Consider the following 18,810-nt stretch of genomic DNA (forward strand, 5'->3'; position numbering starts at 1 on the left):
CAAAACATTATGACCACCAGCCTAGTATGCTGTTATTCCTCCACGTGCTGCCAGAACAGTGCCGACCCGCGGACTCTACAAGAGCACTGAAGGTGTCCTGTGGTTTCTGGCACCATGACGTTAACAGCAGATCCTCAAAGTCCTGTAGGTTGCGTGGTGGAGCCACCGTGGATCAAACTTACTGGTCCAGGACATCCCACAGATGATCAGAGGAATAGTCAAAGTTGCTCAGATCTTTATTTCTGTTATTTTCTCCTGCATCCAAAACATTGATTAAGAGATCTGATTGTTTGCTCTAAGTCTAAGTCTACTATCTGTGGCCTTGTTAGGAGATGATAAACAATATTTGCTTCACCCATGACTACTCATAATGTCTTTTGTTTGTCTTCTTTTGGGTGTGTGCCAATTCAGTGAACGTGATTTCACCAAGTATAGCATGTTGCTGGATCAACATTCCAATCAATCAATCAATCAATCAGATTTGAGGGACAAGTTTGCATGCAGTTTATGACAATTTTAGGCTTACAATCAGGGTTCGCTGCTTCTACATCAGTGTTCATCTGAGTTTTATGATTTTAGGGATAAGTTATTGGGGTATAGGGTAAGATATTGGGATAGGGTTAGGACTTATTTTTGGACAGGAATGTTATTCCAGGATCAACAAAGTATGTTCATCCAACATGTCTTACTGCTCTACTTAAATGTCTGAGTTAAAGTATGGGTTAGGTAAATATGACAAAAAATTGCATAAAATATTGTATGTAATATATAAAATGTGGGTTTTCATTTGAATGATATATCATTTTTTATATTCACGTGCTGATTTTCTCTTGACAGTGTGGTCAGGATGTGGTTTGTGAGTGAGAGATGGAGAGATGTAGAAACTGAAATAGAGGGAGGGAGTACATGAATTTCTCAGAGCTGAAGTTGCAGAGTTTTTCTGTTTGTTTGACAAACTAGAATTTGATATAGGCCTAAACATGCTTTCTCATTCATTTTAACAAATGAAGCCATTTCTCTGATTTAACAACTCCTGAAGAGTACGCCGTGGTTTTTATTCAAACTGTCAGTCATGAAAAGATTTTAGCGAACTTAGGATTTTAGAGAACTCAAATCGAAAAGGGGGAACTTCATATCATGTTCAGAGACGAGAAGTCCAGTCAGCAGGAAGTAATGAAGCCCTGTGATCGTCTGTGAAGAGCATTAGAGAATCATCTGAGTGAAATAAGAGCTGCTATCAAGCTAATGCATTACGGGAAAGACACAGAGAGAAAAAAGATAACTGCTATTTCATCATGATAAAATGGTTAATATGTTGTTTTGAAATTTGTGGTGTGCAAAGGCAGTAAACACACACACACACACACACACACACACACACACACACACACACACACATGGTAACCTGCTATTTTCGGAAGCTGACTTAACAGTTTGGAGTTTAATTTACAGTAAATAGTCATGAATATTTACTCCACACTGTTAGAAAAAACTGTAGAAATTACAGTATTACTGGCAGCTACTTGCCAGTAACTTACTGTAGATTTAAATTGATGTTATTTACTGGCAACAATTTGTTCAAAATTAAATGAACATTAAACATTAACAAGTCTTTATCTTTACATAATAAAACTAAAATAACAGCCTCATGCAAAGCATTCTGGGAACCAAAACCTGAAGGAAAAAAACAGAAAAAGGTTGATGAAGATTTCTGGTTCCCAGAATGCTTTGCATTAGATTGTTATTTTATTATTTTATTCTGTAAAGACAAAGACTTGTTAATGTTTAATGTTCATTTAACTTTGAACAAACTGTTGCCAGTAAATAACATAAATTTAAATCTACAGTAAGTTACTGGCAAGCAGCTGCATAACTACAGCAAATTTTTTACAGTGCAGGCCAGCCAGTTAACGATTTTAATCCATGTTTTGAATACATTATTCCCACAACGTTTTAATCTGAACATGGAGGTCTATGACAGGAGGACTTTGAAGTAATGGTATGACTAAAAACACAGTAATTTTGCTGCTGAAATGCAGTAACTGTCCTTGAGCTTGATTCACTCGAGATGTTTCATTTTGTAATAAAATTGCTGATACTAAAAAACAGTTTTTTAACTGAAGATTTCTCAAGGGCTGAATGAAATTTGAATGTTCCCGAAAGGATTGATTTGCCTCGCCACCTTTTCTAATCATTCCCACGATACGCATTTAAAGTTCATTGCTCTTACAACTGGAGAAACATGTGCTTTCAGTGAGATATAAGGATAGTCTGCAGTTGCAGTGACTCGCTCAAGGCCTCAGATGGTCTATTTTAACTCTGAGTGGAATCGACATGAAGTTCTTCATGCACTGTGACACACTCAGTGTCAGAGCGAGATCTTCTGTGGTCTGGTTTATTTAGGACAGGGGTCTATGCATGCACTGAACCCATGTGGTTTTGTTCTGTTTTTGGTAAATGCACACCAGTTAATTGAAAGATTGTCTATTATAGGATGTGCATGGTTGGTGCTTCTGCATTTGGGCAGTTGGCCACACTAGTTTGAGTAGAAAACAATAGTATATGTAATTATTTATTTTACATTTTTGAACCTCTTTTTCTGCATAATTTAAGATTTTCAGGTCAGTTGTATCAATGTCCTCTTGCTTCATGCAAAATATATGAATGATGTTAAAGATTCATTACATGCTCAGCCTAGATCTCCAAAACATCAGTAATATGAGTACAGATATCCTGGGTCAGAATAGCACACTTTCCTCTTATTTTGACCTTCTATGTTTCCTTTTTATATCATAACTGTACATTATGATGATATTCATGTTTGCATGGAAATATGGGCAGGCCGGAAACCATTTATTTTAATGATATTCAGCCTTAATCACACACCACTGTTAATTCTGATTAACACAATAACACTGTGTTTGTACATTGCTCAAAAGGAAATAGTGGGCTACCAGAACCCAATGTGTCAAGAAATCTCTAGAGGTGTGAATAGTGAATAGAGGTGTCAATATTTACATTTACATTTACATTTATTCATTTAGCTGACGCTTTTATACAAAGCGACTTACAATTGCTATATATGTCAGAGGTCGCACGCCTCTGGAGCAACTAGGGGTTAAGTGTCTTGCTCAGGGACACATTGGTGTCTCACAGTGGATTCGAACCCGGGTCTCTCACGCCAAAGGCATGTGTCTTATCCATTGCGCCACCACCCCTATCGATATTGATTACTTTTTTTTTTTTTTATCAATATTATTATTATTTTATGTTTTTAAATATGTAAATTTGATTATCAAAGATGAGTTTTAAGAGATAAAATTGACTATAGGCGGACTTTAAATAAACAAGTGCATACTCAAAAACTTTAGATATAGCCTACCAATACGTTGTAGGCCTACTCGAGAAAGTGCAACGCGAAATATTGCGGAATAAGTCTCGCTTTCTAAATAAAAAAGCCAATCGCCAATTTGCTGCAGTTAGGAGCTCCGTTGCCATAGAAACAGTCGCTTCGGACCGCACATTAGCTGGTCCAGGCTGAAATATACGCTTTTTAACGCTATTTTTTTGCATTCAAAAAATGTTTTTTTTTGTAACAAAAACACATTTATTGTAACTGTTCATTTGACTAGATTTTTAGATTCTTTGATTTTAGATATACCGTATTGTTTGATAATCAAAGATGCTTTTTCAACACATGTAATTTTATGGTGAAATGAAATAGTTCTAAAATAACAACAAATAATTCACAATCTCTAGCGCTGTGAGTCATACGTCATCTCGTCTTCCTCTGTGAGCACGAGCAGCAGACAGACACATTCAGAGAAACACAAAGTTTTGTACCTTTGCTTAAAAAACGTTTTTAACAGGGCTATGAGGACTTTATTAATCAGAAATCGCCCGGACATCTTTTGAGGAATATGATTTTAAACACTGATTTCATCTGTCTATGCATTCTGATCACAAATGGTAAGTTGGATTTAATCTCATGCAAAGCGCAGTCTCGACTGGAACAGCCCAACAACAAATCTATAAATGCGATCAAACTGGATCTCTGACCATCAGAAACATCAGATCTGAACACTCTGGACTTTATGAACTGACCGTCATCAGCAGTAGAAAAACACTGAAGAGATTTAGTGTTACTGTCTATGGTGAGTAAACGGTATGAATCATATCACCAATGCTATATTTTCTGATATGATAAATGATCATTCAAATGCCCAAAATTGCAGCAAAAATTACCTAACAATTGTTGAAATAATTAATAAGATTACCCTGTATTTTAGTATATATATATATTACCATATATTTTAGTTTAGATGCAGGCATTTCTCTCTTTTTTCAGCCTTTAATTTACATTTTTGGTTTCTTTTTGATTAGCCTTGCAAGAAAACATCTGTGTCATGTTATTTTTTTGATAATTCTGATATAAAGCCTTCATAACGTTTTTCAAAAAAAATCAAAACTTGCACCTTGGAACCTATTTCACAGTTTGTGTTCTCGAGCCACCAAACACTGCTGTCGTGAAGTGAATGGCCAGAACACATTAAACGTTTTCTGTTTTAGGGAAACACAGTGTTGTGTTAGTGGCCCTAAGTTAATAACTAATGATCTTTACAATGGAAGTAAATCAATCCAAACTTACTTTAGCTGGACAATAACTTTATTCTAAAGCTGCTGTAAAGCCAAACATCCTCTGTTACTTTAATGTTCTGTTATCACTGTAAAGCTGCTTTGAAACAATCTATATTGTTAAAAGCACTATATGAATGAAGGTGACTTGACTTGACTTCATGTTCTTTCGTGTTTTCCAGCTCCTCTACCCATTCCTATCATTTCCAGTAACTCTACAAACTGTTCATCATCATCATCATCATCATCATCAAGATCATCAGAGTCCAGGGGCCTCATTTATAAAACTTTGCGTAGGATTTGCGTCAGAAGTGGCGTACGAATGAAACATAAGATGTGCGTACACACAGAAATATTCGGATTTATAAAACCGTGAGCACGCACATCCTACGCAGTTTTCCCTTAATAAATCACAATCAATTCTAAATGTAGCGCAGCTTTTGCGGCTTCATGTCACGCGCATAGTTGCCCATAAATAGTCCGTGAAACGCCCACTAGTTAATATTCATCGATTGCGAAATCATGGCAAACACAGAGAGGAAAACCAAGAAACGTAACTTCACTCAATGTGAAGTAGAAATTATCGTTGGCGAGGTGGAAAGAGGAGTAAAATGTTGTTTGGAGGGCACAGTGTGGGCATTACTAATGCCAAAAAGGCACTTGAGTGGCAAAAGGTTGCAGACGCCGTTAATGCTGCAGCCTCACAACCTCGGACCGTGGCCGAAATAAAAAAGAAATGGTCGGACATCAAAGTCGATGCAAAAAAGCCACTCGTCCTCGTTTGCCAGCAAGTCTTCTTGCTGTCTGAAGATGCGTTCACTCCGAATCCTTCCATTTGCCACATCTTCTAAGAGCGCAAGATCAGACATTGTGCGTCATTACGCATTGTGATGGCATCATGGCATTTTATTACCATCCATTTGATTGCATCTGACAAGCTACAGATGTGTTATGAGGATGAATTGCATAAAATGCCAATATTATTGCAGAACATATTTCACTTTTCTTTTTGCACATACGGAAATTATTCAGACCCCCTTACATTTTTCACTCTTTGTTATATTGCAGCCATTTGCTAAAATCATTTAAGTTCATTTTTTCCCCCCTCATTATTGTACACACAGCACCCCATATTGACAGAAAAACACAGAATTGTTGACGTTTTTGCACATTTATTAAAAAAGAAAAACTGAAATATCACATGGTCCTAAGTATTCAGACCCTTTGCTCAGTATTTAGTAGAAGCACCCTTTTGATCTAATACAACCATGAGTCTTTTTGGGAAAGATGCAACAAGTTTTTCACACCTGGATTTGGGTATCCTCTGCCATTCCTCCTTGCAGATCCTCTCCAGTTCTGTCAGGTTGGATGGTAAACGTTGGTGGACAGCCATTTTCAGGTCTCTCCAGAGATGCTCAATTGGGTTTAAGTCAGGGCTCTGGCTGGGCCATTCAAGAACAGTCACGGAGTTGTTGTGAAGCCACTCCTTCGTTATTTTAGCTGTGTGCTTAGGGTCATTGTCTTGTTGGAAGGTGAACCTTCGGCCCAGTCTGAGGTCCAGAGCACTCTGGAGAAGGTTTTCATCCAGGATATCCCTGTACTTGGCCACATTCATCTTTCCCTCGATTGCAACCAGTCGTCCTGTCCCTGCAGCTGAAAAACACCCCCACAGCATGATGCTGCCACCACCATGCTTCACTGTTGAGACTGTATTGGACAGGTGATGAGCAGTGCCTGGTTTTCTCCATACATACCGCTTAGAATTAAGGCCAAAAAGTTCTATCTTGGTCTCATCAGTCCAGAGAATCTTATTTATCACCATCTTGGAGTCCTTCAGGTGTGCTTTCATGTGTCTTGCACTGAGGAGAGGCTTCTGTCGGGCCACTCTGCCATAAAGCCCCGACTGGTGGATGGCTGCAGTGATGGTTGACTTACTACAACTTTCTCACATCTCCCGACTGCATCTCTGGAGCTCAACCACAGTGATCTTTGGGTTCGTCTTTACCTCTCTCTCCAAAGCTCTTCTCCCCCGATAGCTCAGTTTGGCCGGACGGCCAGCTCTAGGAAGGGTTCTGGTCGTCCCAAACGTCTTCCATTTAAGGATTATGGAGGCCACTGTGCTCTTAGGAACCTTAAGTGCAGATCTGTACTTTGCAGATCTGTGCCTTGCCACAATTCTGTCTCTGAGCTCTTCAGGCAGTTCCTTTGACCTCATGAGTTGGGTGAGGTACTCACAAACATCTTCAACTTGTCTCTGTTGCAGTGCACTGTTCCAACCTGCCTGAAGACGTCTACAATAGTGCCGGTGCCAAAGCAGGCAGCTATAACATCCCTCAATGACTATAGGCCTATTGCACTAACATCTATAATTATGAAATGCATGGAGAGGCTGGTTTTATATCATATCAAGTCTGCTCTGCTACCCACCATGGACCCCCACCAGTACGCATATAGGGCCAACAGGTCGACAGATGATGCCATCAACACTGCACTCCACACTGTACTGCGCCACCTGGAACATCAAGGGACGTATGCACGGCTTCTGTTCATTGACTACAGTTCTGCTTTTAATACCATCTTACCAAACAGACTGTTTTACAAGATGTCTGACCTAGGCATACAGCATAACATCTGCCTGTGGATTAAAGACTTCCTAACAAAGAGGCCACAGTCAGTGAGGATGGGCTCACATCATTCCACAACTACGCTAAACAGCACGGGAGCCCCACAAGGCTGTGTGCTAAGTCCTTTTCTTTACTCCATGTATACTCATGATTGCGTACCATCTAATGACAACAACATCATAATTAAATTTGCGGATGACACGACTATGCTGGGGCTGATCACCAGAGGAGATGAGTATGCCTACAGAGAGGAGGTACAGAGGATGACGACGTGGTGCACAGAGAATAATCTTACCCTAAACATCAAGAAAACGAAAGAACTCATTATTGATTTCAGGAAGAAACTGATTGTTCACACACCACTGCATATCAACGGGGAGATAGTGGAGAGAGTATCAAGCTTTAAATTTCTGGGCACACACATTTCTGAGGACCTTTCATGGACAACAAACATCACAGCATCAGTCAAGAAGGCGCAACAGCGGATGTATTTTCTCAGAATGCTTAGGAAAATAAACCTGTCAGGGCGGCTCCTGGTGTCATTCTACCGCTGTTCTATTGAAAGTGTCCTCACATATAATATGCTGGTGTGGTATGGAGGCAGCTCGGCTGGTGATAAAAAGGCCTTGCAGAGAGTTATAAAAACCGCACAGAACATCACAAACCAACAGCTACCTGCTCTGGATGACATTTTTAACTCCCGCTGCCTGCAGAAAACACATAACATTGTGACGGACCCGAATCACCCAGCCCATCAGCTTTTTGAACTGTTGCCATCTGGAAAACGCTTTAGATCGATCAAAACACGCACAACCAGACTCATGAACAGTTTTTATCCCAATGCCATCAGGATAATGATCCATGAACTGAAACTACATCCTCAAATTATTAGCACAAGACATTTTTGACATGTTAGACAATTACGTGAAATAACACTAAGCACTTTATTTAATAATGGGCAATTTGCAATATGAATTTAACTACTCTTTACTGTGTACGTTGGAAAGTATAAAAATGTCATTGTATGTTTGTACAATGACAATAAAGAAATCTATCTATCTATCTATGATTCTCATTTGCTCTGACATGCACTGTGAGCTGTAAGGTCTTATATAGACAGGTGTGTGGCTTTCCTAATCAAGTCCAATCAGTATAATCAAACACAGATGGACTCAAATGAAGGTGTAGAACCATCTCAAGGATGATCAGAAGAAATGGACAGCACCTGAGTTAAATATATGAGTGTCACAGCAAAGGGTCTGAATACTTAGGACCATGTGATATTTCAGTTTTTCTTTTTTAATAAATGTGCAAAAATGTCAAAAAATCTGTGTTTTTCTGTCAATATGGGGTGCTGTGTGTACAATAATGAGGGAAAAAAATGAACTTAAATGATTTTAGCAAATGGCTGCAATATAACAAAGAGTGAAAAATTTAAGGGGGTCTGAATACTTTCCGTACCCACTGTATGTGTTCATTTGCATTTCTGTTGTAATCTTCGTTTGATTTTGTTTGCTTTACACTGCAGATCGATCAAACGGGTGTTCGTGTAGGCTGTTAATTGTAAGACTTGCTTTGTGAAGTCTTCATGTTATTTATGAGAGGCAGTATTGCCATTTCTTTTACACAATGGTCTACAGTTTCACACACTTTCACGTGTTTCTTCCATCTGCCGACGGTGTCGCCATTTCTCATTTCACCCGTTTTTGTGCGTACGCCTGGGTCAGAGTTTGCGTGAAGGACCGCACATTTTCCCATCAAGTTTGCTTTTTATAAATACCAATTATTGCATAGAGAGCGGCGTACGCCTTATTTTGTGCGTACACAACGTTTATAAATGAGGCCCCAGATGTTCACTGGTGTGTTCAGTGTTGAATATGAGTCATGTGACTCTCTCCTGGTACAAAGGAATCAGTTTATTGTCCAGCATCAGTGTGTCTGATCTCAGCATCAGTCTCTCTCTACCTCTGGAGGTGGAATATCAGGATAACAACACTTACAGCTGTGTGATCTACAATCCCATCACACACCAGACCACACATCTGGATATCAGTCGACTCTGTCACACATGTGTAGGTACGGCAGCAGCAACATTTTCAACATATTTTATTTATAAATGTGCAGTTCATACTGTGCCTATACAAAGTCCAACTGAAAGGATTGACCATTTTCTCTTTCTTTATTACAGAAACGACACAGACTCCAGCTCAGTTTATACCCATTACAACAGTAGTTTGTGCACTGATGCTGCCGCTGCTTCTGCTGTTCATTTCTGTGTGTGTGTTTTACTGTTGCTGCAAGAAATGCAACCGAGAAAAACCACAGGGCAAGTATTACTATATTACTAACTTACAAGACTAAAAAAACGCTCTTTTTATGCAAATTAGTTTTACAACTAAGAGCCTAAATTGAATGTTGAACATTTGTAATAGTTCTAAAGTGAAAATTATGCTTATTATAGAATATAAAATATATCAGTGTGAAATGTCATCTGATGGAATATCATATATTAATGTTAAAAACACTGAAAATCTCCATGTGTTTGTGTTTGTAGATCAGGAAAGCATGTCAGAATACACAGAGATCATCTACCGTCTTCAGATCTGACACCAGTCACTGATCATCTCTCAGATCATTAATATTCATAACAGTAATGTGAAATTCAAAAACAGACATGAACATGGAGAGACAAACTGGATCTCTGGCCATCAGAAACATCAGATCTGAACACACTGGACTTTATAAACTACAGATCATCAGAAGCAAAGGAACTTCATACAAGAGATTTAATGTTACTGTTTATGTTGATTAAAATATGATTTAAAGATTTTTTACATTTGACTAAATTAAAAGAGATTATAAAAAATACAAAACAGGTATTTTGTTATGCATTAAATACCCTCTTTTTATATAATTCAGTGTGTTTATAATTTTGTATTTCCATTATAATTATTATGATGTTTGATTGCCTATTGATGTTTCAGCTAGTGTCAGCTTCATATCAGATGTTTATGCATCACCCTTGATTTAATTATTTTCTTGTTTTGTGGAGGTGTAAAAGTATTTCTAGATGACTGAAACAGGGCGAAAAAACAAACAAACAACTATTTAACTTGTTTGTTATCTTGCAGTAATCCTATAACGCTTGTTGTGACGTAGAAAACACGTGTGGATGCTAAACTTAGAATGACATTACTCTTGTACTTCACTTACCCATATGCTTTTTGTATTTGCTTCACCAATTAATAATTTAATAAAACTGTTATTCCTTTATCCACAAATATCATTGTCCAACTTGTCCGTTGATTCCACTCGCCTCAAAGCGGATATAATGCTGCCATCCTGATCACTGTGAAGAATTTGTGTTCGTCTTCTGACTCATCTGACTATTCAAAGGTCAGAATACTGTCCTATTCCAAGAGTCAGGACAAAAACGGATAAAGAGAAATAAGTAAACTCAGAAAAGTAGATGCAACCATCAAGATTTCGTTTAGAAAGTATGTGTAAGGAGAGTAACATGCATTTAGTAGCCTGTTGAATATGTGTATTAGCCAATAGCTCCCTCTGCTGACTGTGAGTGAGACTTACAAGAATATCACACACTGGATTTGGCTGGTTATCATGGATCAAGGTCAAGTTAGTCTCTGCTGGTACTGTACATTACTGTAACTGCACAACCTGAGAGCAAAAGCTTATTTCTCCATTAATGACAAGAAAATATCTTATAATGGTAATCTGAGAATATCTTTATTACTGTCATGTCAGTGTATATGACACACACTGTGTGGTTATTTACACATTAAACGTTGTAATGTAATCACCAGGAAGAAGATTTTGCAAAGAGACATTCTTTACTGAATGCTTCCATGCCATTAAGTGATGTTAAATATTGGGCTGATGTAATGTCATGCTAAAGTGTTTTTTTGTTTGTTTTTTACAAAAGTTTTCAGTGTACAGTACTGTACTTTATAACAGTGTTGTAATCATTATGCTGTGTTTTGCATATTTGCTGTGAAATAAACATTTCTAAACTTTCACTCTGCACTGATTGTGTTTGTCTCCACTAAACTTATAAGTATGAAGTTGGACACACTGAGATGAGATGAGATGAGATGAGATGAGGTGAGGTGAGGTGAGGTGAGATGAGATGAGATGAGATGAGATAAGATGAGATGAGATGAGATGAGATGAGATGAGATGAGGTGAGGTGAGGTGAGGTGAGTGAGGTGAGATGAGGTGAGGTGAGGTGAGGTGAGGTGAGGTGAGGTGAGGTGATGTGAGGTGAGGTGAGGTGAGGTGAGGTGAGATGAGATGAGGTGAGGTGAGGTGAGGTGAGGTGAGGTGAGGTGAGGTGAGGTGAGGTGAGGTGAGGTGAGGTGAGGTGAGGTGAGATGAGATGAGATGAGGTGAGGTGAGGTGAGGTGAGGTGAGGTGAGATGAGGTGGGGTGAGATGAGGTGATGTGATGTGATGTGAGGTGGGGTGAGATGAGATGAGATGAGATGAGATGAGATGAGATGAGATGAGATGAGGTGAGGTGAGGTGAGGTGAGGTGAGGTGAGGTGAGGTGAGGTGAGGTGAGGTGAGATGAGATGAGATGAGATGAGATGAGATGAGGTGAGGTGAGGTGAGGTGAGATGAGATGAGATGAGATGAGATGAGGTGAGGTGAGGTGAGGTGAGGTGAGGTGAGGTGAGGTGAGGTGAGGTGAGATGAGATGAGATGAGATGAGGTGAGGTGAGGTGAGGTGAGGTGAGGTGAGGTGAGGTGAGGTGAGGTGAGGTGAGATGAGATGAGATGAGATGAGATGAGGTGAGATGAGATGAGATGAGATGAGATGAGATGAGATGAGATGGGTAACACAGTGTCCTTCATATAGTGCATGTAAGACTATTCAAGGTAATTGTATTTAATTGTTTTTATGAATCCCAGCATCAGACATTATTTTCGGTTGTGTGATCCTGTTGCTTCTATGTTAACTCTACAGTGGGTTAAAGATCTGTTGATTTCACGGGAAGGTTTTTTTTTTTTTTTTATGCAAGAAAAGCAGAAACACACTGAAGATCCTTGAGATCGCTTCTGTATTAAAATACACATTATATTATTTATTATTTTAAACTAAACTTCTAAAATCAGAAAAGTATCTGTTGTCTTGTCTGTTTTTTTTCACTTCAGGTTTCATGCTCTGACGCTCACAGCTGCGGTAAAACCTTTGGTCTGTTTTTTAGGTCAGTTTAACCTTTTACTCCACAAACCGTGTGTCTTATTAGACGTTTGCAGTTGTTCAGTGTGTTCTGCTTTGTTCAGGATTTAGAAGGATTTTACAATTTCCTTTGAGAGTTTTAGAAAGTGGAGTGTGTAGTTGGATATTTCCTGAATTTCTGTTGTTCATCACAGCACAGCACTATGAGGAGTGTGTTGCTTTCAGAGACATTTTGAATATGATGTCAAACGCTGCCGTCTTCTGTCTGTGTGTGCAGTGTGTCACAAATTGTAAGTGAATTTCATTTAATTTCATGTATTAATTGAGTTCAACTATATTCAATTATGTGTTTGATTTGTTTAATTTGAGTTAAACTATTTTAATTCAAACTGCACTCTTTAGATACTTTTTCCTGTTTCAGGTGTGTTTGGTGAAACTGATGAAGTGAAGTCAGTGTCAGTGACTGAGGGAGATTCTGTCACTCTAAACACTGATGTTCAAGTACAGAGAGATGATCATATACTGTGGACGTTTGGACCTCAAAACTCTCGAATAGCTGAAATCTTTAAAAGGGACCAGATAAACTTTGTATCTGTCAGTAATGATGGAAGATTCAGAGACAAACTCCAGATGGACAATCAAACTGGATCTCTGACCATCAGTAACATCAGATCTGAACACTCTGGACTTTATAAACTACAGATCATCACAAGCAGAGGAACTTCATTCAAGAGATTCAATGTTACTGTCTATGGTGAGTAAACGGTATGAATTATATCACAAATGCTATATTTTCTGATATGATAAATGATCATTCAAATGCCCAAAATTGCAGCCTTTGGTTCACATTTTTGGTTTCTTTTGATTAGCCTTGCAAGAAAACATCTGCATCATGTTATTTTTTTTATTGATTTTTGATAATAATACTGATATAAAGCCTTCATAACGTTTTTCAAAAAAATTCAAAACTTTTACCTTGGAACCTATTTCACAGTTTGTGTTCTCGAGCCACCAAACACTGCTGTCGTGAAGTGAACAGCCAGAACACATTCAAAGTTTTCGGGAAAAACGGTGTTGTGTTAGCAGCCCTAAGTTAATAACTATCTTTACAATGGAAGTGAATCAATCAAAACTAACTTTAGCTGGACAATAACTTTATTCGCTACCTCTAGCTGCTCGCATCAAGTTCAAGGCACTGACGCTTGCTTACAGAACTATCACAGGCTCAGCTCCCTCCTACTTTCACTCACTCCTACGAGTCTACATCCCTACCAGACACCTACGATCGGTCAACGAGCGACGTCTCGTGGTTCCATCACAGAAAGCCACAAAATCACTTTCCAGAACATTCTCATTTACAGTTCCATGCTGGTGGAACGCTCTCCCCACCCTCATCCGGAATGCAGAATCCCTGACAACATTCAAAAAACAGCTGAAAACCAATCTCTTCCGTGAGCACTTAACCTTATAGAAAAAAAAAGAAAAAAAAAAAAAAGAAAAAAAATCCTTTCCCTTTGAAACATCACTTATCAGGCTTATGCTACTCTGAATAATACCTGAACTTCGTATTTTGAGCACTTCCTGCGTTGTTGTTGCTTTTGCCTCTTTATGATGACTCGCTGAACTTAGTCCTAATTTGTAAGTCGCTTTGGATAAGGGCGTCTGCTAAATGACTAAATGTAAATGTATTCTAGAGCTGCTGTAAAGTCAAACAATCTCTGTTACTTAAATTTTCTGTTATCACTGTAAAGCTGCTTTGAAACAATATTGTTAAAAGCACTGTATAAATGAAGGTGACTTGACTTCATGTTCTTTCATGTTTTCCAGCTCCTCTACCCATTCTTGTCATTTCCAGTTACTCTTCAAACTGTTCATCATCATCATCATCATCTGGATCGTCAGTGTCCAGATGTTCACTGGTGTGTTCAGTGTTGAATGTGAGTGATGTGACTCTCTCCTGGTACAGAGGAATCAGTGTATTGTCCAGCATCAGTGTGTCTGATCTCAGCATCAGTCTCTCTCTACCTCTGGAGGTGGAATATCAGGATAACAACACTTACAGCTGTGTGATCAACAATCCCATCACAAACCAGACCAAACATCTGGACATCAGTGAACTCTGTCACACATGTGCAGGTACGTCAGCGATGGCATTTCTGTTCTGTTTGTTGGACTGATATTTTCTATTTATAGACTTTTTGTGTCTGAATTCATAACGGAAAGACTGAACGTTTTTCTCTCTATTCATTACAGAACAGAGCCATCATCGTTCATATTTTATTCCGATAATAATCAGTGTGTGTCTGTTGGTGTTCACGTCTGCTGTTATACTCATATGTTGCTCCAGGAAATTCAGTCGAGCGCAACAAAAAGGCAAGTATTACCAACAACTGACAAAGTTCGCCATATGGCATTATATTAATATCATATTTATACATGTTTTGTTTATATATTATTTAAAAGTGTTTAAATAAATAACATGTCTATTGTCATGTCGTCATGTTCCACTAGATGGCAGGAAACCACAGAACATACTGATGTTAAAGCTGCACTATTTAACTTTTCTTTTTTTTCTTAATGTGTTTTGTATTACTCTGGTAGGTTATTAAGTGTTTATATTATAGACCTGTCAGGATGGTTTTCACAGGAAACTGCATACATACGTCACTCGTCTCATCAAATCTGTGAATCGAGAAAAGTTTCTCGGGATACTTTGACGTGTGTATGGTGTGGGAGTGGAAGAGGTTAGTTGTCACAATGAGCGAGAAAGGTTGACATTGAGCCGCTAAATCCCAAACCTCTGGGGAATCACCCGTTTTAAACGAACACGAACATGAGAGTCTGTTGGCAAATAGAGAAGCTGACAGAGCTCGTAATAAACCCAGGATCAATGCTTGGCTTTTTGGAGATGATGAGAACTGAGGGATCTGAAATGTTGTAAAAGCGACACGGAGATGATGGTGTTTTTATTACTCAACGGTAATTTCCGTTCATGTGTTTGTGTTTGCAGACCTGACAATCACAGAACAGCAGAGCATGTCAGAATACACACAGATCATCTACTGTCTTCAGATAAGAGATCTGCCACAGGTCAGCAAACACTAATTTTACTTTAAATACTTCACATTCATGAATAGATGAAGGTCTGAAGGCCTACTTTCTTCAGCACAGAAGGTTATCTGTTTGTAATGGTGAATGTTTCTTTATAGATATCCTTACTGAGTGTGGACAGAACAGTGACAGCTGTGAACTATCAATAGAGAAGATCATCAAGATGAACAATAATCATTGTAAGATGACCTGAGTATTGGATGTGATCATTTTGCACCTGTAGAGGTTTAGAGTTTAATTAAATAATGCCGAATAGAGTTAGGTGCTTCCCAGCATTCACACCTGTTTTTCCCCCCAATCTAAAACCTCCAATCAAAAGCTCCATTGAGTTGCATGGCAGCTGCTATACCTTTGGACTTTGTTCTTTATCATAGATTCAGTTAGTGCGATGTTTTGGAAATAAAGCCCCCCCTCCCCCTCTTCATTCTCGTTCTGTTGATTATATATCATCATGAGCAGATGGTGATGTTTGATGTGTGTGTGGATGGATTCCAGCTAGTATATAAACTCCAGGGCCCGTATTCATAAAGAATCTTAATGCAAAGAGTAGCTCCTAGTGACAAAATTCTAAGAAAATTCTTAGAAATGTGGGCGTTTACTCTTAAAATTAAACAAAAAATCCTAGTAAAGAAAAAAGTAATTCTGAAAGCATCTTAACCCTTAAAAGAGGTCTTAAGGTCAAAATTGTTAGGAGCACGGACGAGGACTTTTAAGAGGCTTAAGAGTTTCTTTAGCAGAGGAGAAAATGGCAGAAAGACGAAGAGGGAGAAGAAATGTGTTGCAGACAATGAATAACAGTGAGTTAATAAGACGCTATAGATTAGATCGTGCAGGGATCATGTTTGTGACTGATCTTATTAGAGACACGCTAACATCTCCGACACAGCACAGAAATGCCATAGCGCCAGAAATGAAAGTAATCACTACATTACGATATTTGGCAACTGGGAAAATTCCATGTTTGATACATTAAAACCAACATTCAAACCAACATTAAAACCACCACTTAAATAGACATGCCAGCAATCAGTGTAATTGGCTTAGAATGATAAAAATTGTTCCCTCTTTCCAATCAAATACCTTATAGGAAATTAACTGCATGGTAAATAAAAATATATATAATGTATAATGTGTGTGTGAGAACGGTCAAATAGGAAAAAAATACGCATGTAATTTCAAAGTGAAGGCTTAAAATCACTTTTTTTTTTTCTTCTTGGACAACCAACCAATCACAGTCTTCAAAAGATTGTGTCATACATAGCAACGGGGTCAACCCCGCCTCCTCACTAAGATGAAAGTTTTTGTCTTTTCCTTACTCAGAGTTGCTCTCAGATCGGTCCCGAATCGCTTTTAAGCTAAGACTCCTACGTAAAAGTTTTTAAGCTAAATTAAGAGTTTTCTTAGAGGATTCTTAGAATCTTTATGAATACGGGCCCAGGTGTGCACATATCACTTTTCCGACCTGATGGTTTGTCCTGTGGGAAGAAACACGACAAGGGTGATTCAATGCAGGCACAATGAGATGATGTTATTTAATCTCTCATAAAATATTCATTTGACAGAAATAATACACAGGCCTCGCCCTTGTGGGAGGATAGGAAGCAGATAAATGAGACTGGATTAACTTCTCACCAAACTGAATTTCTATCCACCTTTTTGCTAACAAGCCTATGGCGTAACTGTAACAATATGAAAAAATAGCAAATCTTTCATGATTGCAGTTTACAGTTTAACGGAAGTTACACCCATAATTTGCATAAAGCATCATGGGTATAGGAAGAAGGCTGATATATAAATATTCTGAATGTTCTGATCCAATCTGACTTCTGAGCTGTAATGCTGCCTCATTCATAATCATACATTGTTGGTTGTTTGTTCGTTGGCCGGATATGGTTTCTCACAAGGATTTTTTTCTCCATTCTGTCACATGATGGAGTTTTGGTTCCTTGCCACTGTCGCCTTTGGCTGTTGGCTCGCTTAGTTGGGGACATTAAATATTCAACAATATTATTGACACCATTGTATATGAGAACTGAACTGAGCTGGACGATGACATCACCGTTTTCTCAAGAGTGGCTATAAATATAAATGAACAAAATTAATAACTTTTTACAACAAAAATGAACCATCACTGAACTTACTTAAGCTGAACTATGACGCTATTTTCCTATAGAAACAAACTTTGTTGCATTATTTTCCTGTTATCACTGTAAAGCTGCTTTGAAACAATCTTTATTGTAAAAAGCACTATATAAATAAAGGTGACTTGACTTGATATATACACAGATGAGCCAAAACATACGCCCACCTAATATGCTGTTATTCCTCCACGTGCTGCCAGAACAGCGCCGACCCGCCGAGGCATGGACTCTACAAGAGCCCTGAAGGTGTCCTGTGGTTTCTGGCACCATGACGTTAACAGCAGATCCTCAAAGTCCTGTTGTGGGGTGGAGCCACCGTGGATCAAACTTGCTGGTCCAGGACATCCCACAGATGATCAGAGGATTGATCACAGTTGCTCAGATCTTTATTTCATGCCATTTTCTCTTGCATCCAAAAGGTTGATTACAAGTTCTGATTGTTTGCTTACTATCTAATCTACCCAGATCTTAATATGTAGCCTTGTTAGGAGATGATAAACAATATTTGCTTCACCTGTGACTGCTCATAATGTCTTTTGTTTGTCTTCTTTTGGGTGTGTGCCAATTCAGTGAACGTCATTTCACCAAGTATAGCATGTTGCTGGATCAATCAATCAATCAATCAATCAATCAATCTATCAGATTTGAGGGACAAGTTTACATGCAGTTTATGACAAGTTTAGTCTTATGTTTTATGATTTAGGACTTATTTTTGGATAGGAATGTTATTCCAGGATCAACAAAGTATGTTAATCCAACATGTCTTACTTGTCTATTTATATGTCTGAGTTAAAGTATGGGTTAGGTAAATATGACAAAATATTGCATAAAATATATATATATTTTTTAATTACATTCAAATATTGTATGTAACATTTAAACTGTGGGTTTTCATTTGAATTATATATCATTTTTATAGTCACGTGCTGATTCTGTTTCTCTTGACAGTGTGGTCAGGATGTGGTTTGTGAGTGAGAGATGGAGAGATGTAGAAACTGAAATAGAGGGAGGGAGTACATGAATTTCTCAGAGCTGAAGTTGCAGAGTTTTTCTGTTTGTTTGACTAACTAGAATTTGATATAGGCCTAAACATGCTT

General features: G+C 38.4%; 2 protein-coding genes across 8 annotated transcripts in view; both read left to right on the forward strand.

The window, feature by feature from the left end:
* Positions 1-11,296, forward strand: part of LOC309475633 (uncharacterized protein) — an 80,652-nt gene extending 69,356 nt beyond the window's left edge. The window contains exon 7 of the transcript XR_014197741.1: positions 10,787-11,296. The gene's annotated coding sequence lies outside the window, so the exon portion shown is untranslated. The remainder of the gene's footprint in view (positions 1-10,786) is intronic.
* The window catches only part of LOC309475638 (CD48 antigen-like), a 97,380-nt gene extending 78,745 nt beyond the window's left edge, over positions 1-18,635 (forward strand). Inside the window, exons 1-7 of one of the 7 annotated variants that reach the window (XM_082138519.1) lie at positions 3,791-3,969; positions 12,883-13,215; positions 14,289-14,601; positions 14,722-14,834; positions 15,472-15,551; positions 15,671-15,751; positions 17,914-18,635. In XM_082138519.1, the coding sequence (XP_081994645.1) occupies positions 3,921-3,969; positions 12,883-13,215; positions 14,289-14,601; positions 14,722-14,834; positions 15,472-15,551; positions 15,671-15,721 (939 nt within the window). In that variant the 5' untranslated portion in view covers positions 3,791-3,920 and the 3' untranslated portion in view covers positions 15,722-15,751; positions 17,914-18,635. Of the gene's footprint in view, positions 1-3,790; positions 3,970-9,447; positions 11,297-12,882; positions 13,216-14,288; positions 14,602-14,714; positions 14,835-15,471; positions 15,552-15,670; positions 15,752-17,913 lie in introns of those variants that run through there. The other 6 variants (XM_082138517.1, XM_082138518.1, XM_082138524.1 and 3 more) reach the window with 6 other exon arrangements.
* The last annotated feature ends 175 nt before the right edge of the window (positions 18,636-18,810 follow it).

Source organism: Leuciscus leuciscus, assembly GCF_965113295.1.
Source record: "Leuciscus leuciscus genome assembly, chromosome: 15".
NCBI lineage: Eukaryota > Metazoa > Chordata > Actinopteri > Cypriniformes > Leuciscidae > Leuciscus > Leuciscus leuciscus.